The 5000-nt window shown below is 37.4% G+C and overlaps 1 protein-coding gene across 1 annotated transcript in view; it reads right to left on the reverse strand.

Annotated features, from left to right (window-relative positions):
- LOC144968104 (uncharacterized) overlaps window positions 1–5000 on the reverse strand; it is a 32153-nt gene that overhangs the window by 17279 nt on the left and 9874 nt on the right. Inside the window, exons 6-7 of the mRNA XM_078906101.1 lie at window positions 3849–3972; window positions 468–608 (exon numbers count right to left, since the gene is read on the reverse strand). Coding sequence (XP_078762227.1) covers window positions 468–608; window positions 3849–3972 — 265 coding nt within the window. The remainder of the gene's footprint in view (window positions 1–467; window positions 609–3848; window positions 3973–5000) is intronic.

Below are 5000 nucleotides of genomic sequence, written 5' to 3' on the forward strand. Positions count from 1 at the left end.
ACTGTCAGGTTTAGAATCATATCAATTATGTTAGAATTAATTAAGCATTGGAAAAGACATTAATCTTGAATCGGGTAATCAAACACTGCAGGGTGTTGAACCCTTGTTGTAACCAAAGACTTGGGGTCATGTTAGTGTTAGGGAAAATCTATCATCATCTTAATATCGTTTTATTTTCATAATCATCATCATTATCATCATCATCATCAATCATCATCATCATCAGCAACGTCATCATCGTCATCGTCATCATCACCATCATCGTCGTCATCATCATCATCATCATCATCATCACCATCATCATCAATATCATCATAATTATCGTCGTCATCATCATCATCACTATAATATATATTGTTATCATCATCATCATCATCATCATCATCACCATCATCATCATCATCATCATCATCATCATCATCATCATCATCATCATAGTATTTGATGGCAACATTATAGCCGATTACCCAGATCACATATGAATGGTCTCCGGTTGAAACACGAATCGCTCTTCAAGTGTGAGTCGATGGCTGTGCTGTTATCAATTAAGGCGCACAGAATATCCGATGTCGAAAACGTGCCTCCTCCGGTTACATCGATAAGGGAACCTGAGGAAGATTCAGAACCAGATCAATCCATTGTTGGTGATAGGTGTACGGAGAAAGGGAATAATAATAATGATAATGATGATAATGATGATGACGATGAGATAATAATAATAATGATAATAATAATAATATTAATAATAATAATAATAATTATGATGATAATAATAATAATAATAATAATAATAATAATAAATAATAATAATAATAATAATAATAATAATAATAATAATAATAATGATGATGATGATAATAATAATAATAATAATAATAATAATAATAATAATAATAATAATAATAATAATAACAATAATGATAATACTAATAATAATAATAATAATAATAATAATAATAATAATAATAATAATAATAATAATAATAATAATAATAAAAAGAAGAAGAAGAAGAAGAAGAAGAAGAAGAAGAAGAAGAAGAAGAAGAAGAAGAAGAAGAAGAAGAAGAACTATAATAATAAGAAGGAGAAGAAAAGAAGAAGAAGAAGAAGAAGAAGAAGAAGAAGAAGAAGAAGAAAACGGGAATATACATTATGTAATATAACGTCAATGTACAAGTGTAGTTAACTAATGATACGATTTTTATATAGATCTAGCGCAACATTCACTAAACGTGCTCAAAGCGCTCTACAAAGGGTCCCTGACCAACAGCAATACGTTGCATACAGAATAAGACATGACGCCTGTTAGGCGATAATATTACAATTTTTTTTTCCGACCGTGACGACACTGTTAACGACCAAAAACTCATTTACACTTAAGTACGGTGAGAGATTTTATCTATGTTATGGTTTCTTTGTTTCAGTGGGTGGGGGGGGGAGTGTCCCAATAGCTCAGTTGGTAGAGCACTCGTTTGACACGCTACGGATCAAGATCGATCCCGATTGCGGTCAAAATATTTTTATGACCTCCTTATTCACTCAGCAGTAAATGTGTAGCTGTTTGGTGGAAAGTACTTTGCGATATATTAGCGTCCTATCCAAAGGATAATAAACAACAGCTATGGTCCGTTTCACGTTTTTGAAACCGGGATAAACTCCGGCTTCATGGGCCTGATGGCTCTGAAGGACTACTTTTTTGTTTTTGTTTTTGTGGATGTGTTTGTGCGCAGTGTGTAGGTGTGTATTTAATATTCTAGACTATGTATCTACTGTTTGAAAGAAAATGGATTAGCATCACCAAATATTAAACAAAAATTAATATAACAGCTTAAAAAAAAAAATAACAAAAATCCAAACTCGGGGAACGAGTTATGGCCCAAAACCGTTCTTCAGCCAACAACTAAAAACATTAAAGACAATAAATACATTACTAAATTCCATATTGACGACAGTTATGTTGGTAACAACAAGATATGAAGTGAATAGAAAAGTGCCAGAAGACAATAGAGAATAAAAATTTTTCGCGGCGGTGGTGGGGTTTGAACCTGCGACCTTATTGGTACGACAACTCCGCCTGGCAGGTGAGAGCGTGGCTCTACCGTGTGAGCTATCCACGAACACTAAAATATTCGTTTCAAACTCAAAGTCATTACTAGATCCCTCTCTCACCCACTTCTTGAGACCGCCGATTCGTTCGTACACCACCATCGCGAATAATTTTGACCAGCAGTTAAGCTTAATAGCCAATATTCTCAACACAAACATATAACATAGAAACGATTGAGACATTGAGTATGCTCCGGTGTATGGGGTGAATTTTTAATTCAGAAAAGTGAGTGGAGCAGGCACTTATGTTGGTAACAACAAGATATGAAGTGAATAGAAAAGTGCCAGAAGACAATAGAGAATAAAAATTTTTCGCGGCGGTGGTGGGGTTTGAACCTGCGACCTTATTGGTACGACAACTCCGCCTGGCAGGTGAGAGCGTGGCTCTACCGTGTGAGCTATCCACGAACACTAAAATATTCGTTTCAAACTCAAAGTCATTACTAGATCCCTCTCTCACCCACTTCTTGAGACCGCCGATTCGTTCGTACACCACCATCGCGAATAATTTTGACCAGCAGTTAAGCTTAATAGCCAATATTCTCAACACAAACATATAACATAGAAACGATTGAGACATTGAGTATGCTCCGGTGTATGGGGTGAATTTTTAATTCAGAAAAGTGAGTGGAGCAGGCACTTATGTTGGTAACAACAAGATATGAAGTGAATAGAAAAGTGCCAGAAGACAATAGAGAATAAAAATTTTTCGCGGCGGTGGTGGGGTTTGAACCTGCGACCTTATTGGTACGACAACTCCGCCTGGCAGGTGAGAGCGTGGCTCTACCGTGTGAGCTATCCACGAACACTAAAATATTCGTTTCAAACTCAAAGTCATTACTAGATCCCTCTCTCACCCACTTCTTGAGACCGCCGATTCGTTCGTACACCACCATCGCGAATAATTTTGACCAGCAGTTAAGCTTAATAGCCAATATTCTCAACACAAACATATAACATAGAAACGATTGAGACATTGAGTATGCTCCGGTGTATGGGGTGAATTTTTAATTCAGAAAAGTGAGTGGAGCAGGCACTTATGTTGGTAACAACAAGATATGAAGTGAATAGAAAAGTGCCAGAAGACAATAGAGAATAAAAATTTTTTATTCTCTATTGTCTTCTGGCACTTTCTATTCACTTCATATCTTGTTGTTACCAACATAAGTGCCTGCTCCACTCACTTTTCTGAATTAAAAATTCACCCCATACACCGGAGCATACTCAATGTCTCAATCGTTTCTATGTTATATGTTTGTGTTGAGAATATTGGCTATTAAGCTTAACTGCTGGTCAAAATTATTCGCGATGGTGGTGTACGAACGAATCGGCGGTCTCAAGAAGTGGGTGAGAGAGGGATCTAGTAATGACTTTGAGTTTGAAACGAATATTTTAGTGTTCGTGGATAGCTCACACGGTAGAGCCACGCTCTCACCTGCCAGGCGGAGTTGTCGTACCAATAAGGTCGCAGGTTCAAACCCCACCACCGCCGCGAAAAATTTTTATTCTCTATTGTCTTCTGGCTCTTTTCTATTCACTTCATATCATATTGACGACAGAGAATTCTCTCCGATTTTTTTTTTTTTTTTTTTTTTGGCTGAAGAAGGGTTTTGAGCCCGAAACGTTCCATGTTTGGTATTCAGTTCTTCGTTGAAGCCGTTATATTCTGTTTTGTTTACAATTTTTTACAGTTCACAGCTTGTAGCAGCTTCGTATCACCACCACAAAATAAAGACTTTTACCTTGATTGACGGCCACGATATAGGCTGGGCCAGTATTCTCAAAGTCCAGATCTGGTGATTTACAACGTGGATAGTGCGTCTGTGGCATGCTATTACAGTAGCATGTAAGCGTCGATCGATCTGTCTGTTGGGGAGAAAAGACAAAAACATCTCAACATCATACGTCCACGACTTAGACCATTTAATTTAGACCGTGTTTGGTTGGTATTTTGTTCATTTTTTGAAGCTGTTTGTTATATTCATTATTGTTTATCATTTTTTATCATGTCATCATACATGTACAGGAAGCTATTTCGTCAGAACCCTGGAAAAGTAGAGAGCGGTGGGGGCTGCCTGAAGCCTGGGATCGTGAAATAATACTAATGAAAGAGTGATGATAATGGAGAGGCTTCGGAACAGTACAGACAATAGACGTTTCGGGTACAAACCCTTCGTCAGCACAACAAATTAACATGGTAAACAAAAAAAATACATTAAAATTTGTTTTCCATGTTCATATGTTTTTATTGTTGTGCTGACGAAGGGTTTGTACCCGAAACGTCCATTGTCTGTATAGTTCCGAAGTCCCTCAATTATCACTCTTTCGTTAGTATTCGTCAGAACCCTGTACGTAGCTGTGTTTCTTGCCGGCATATACGATGAAAAATTAAGTTCTAAAATCTAAAAATACAGTATGTTTTTTTTTAACTTACTATTAGGATACCCGCAATATTATTTTTTCTGACCCACCTTTCCACCCAGTAATGATTGGGTAGCTGGATCTGTTAGATCTGGCGGAAGTGCTTTGCGATAGACTAGCTTCCTATCCAAATGTTAGCAAGCAATTGCTATTGTCCGTTTCACGCTATAGAAACCGGGATAAACTCCGGCTCCATGGACCCGGTGGCTCTGAAGGACTACTTCTACTACTACTACTACTACTACTACTAAAATAAGATTCTGGTAAGTTACATAGAGAACGGTGGGGGTTGCCTGAAGCCTGATATCATGAAAATACTAACGAAAGAGTGAAAATGGAGAGGCGTCGGATGGGAACAATACAGACAATGGACGTTTCAGATGGAGAGGCTTCGCATGGGAAAAATACAGACAATGGACGTTTCAGATGGAGAGGCTTCGGATGGGAACAATACAGACAATGGACGTTTCAGA

This window comes from Berghia stephanieae, chromosome 3 (assembly GCF_034508935.2).
Source record: "Berghia stephanieae isolate SIO BIC M18660-M18661 chromosome 3, UCSD_Bste_1.3, whole genome shotgun sequence".
NCBI classification, from domain to species: Eukaryota; Metazoa; Mollusca; class Gastropoda; order Nudibranchia; family Aeolidiidae; genus Berghia; species Berghia stephanieae.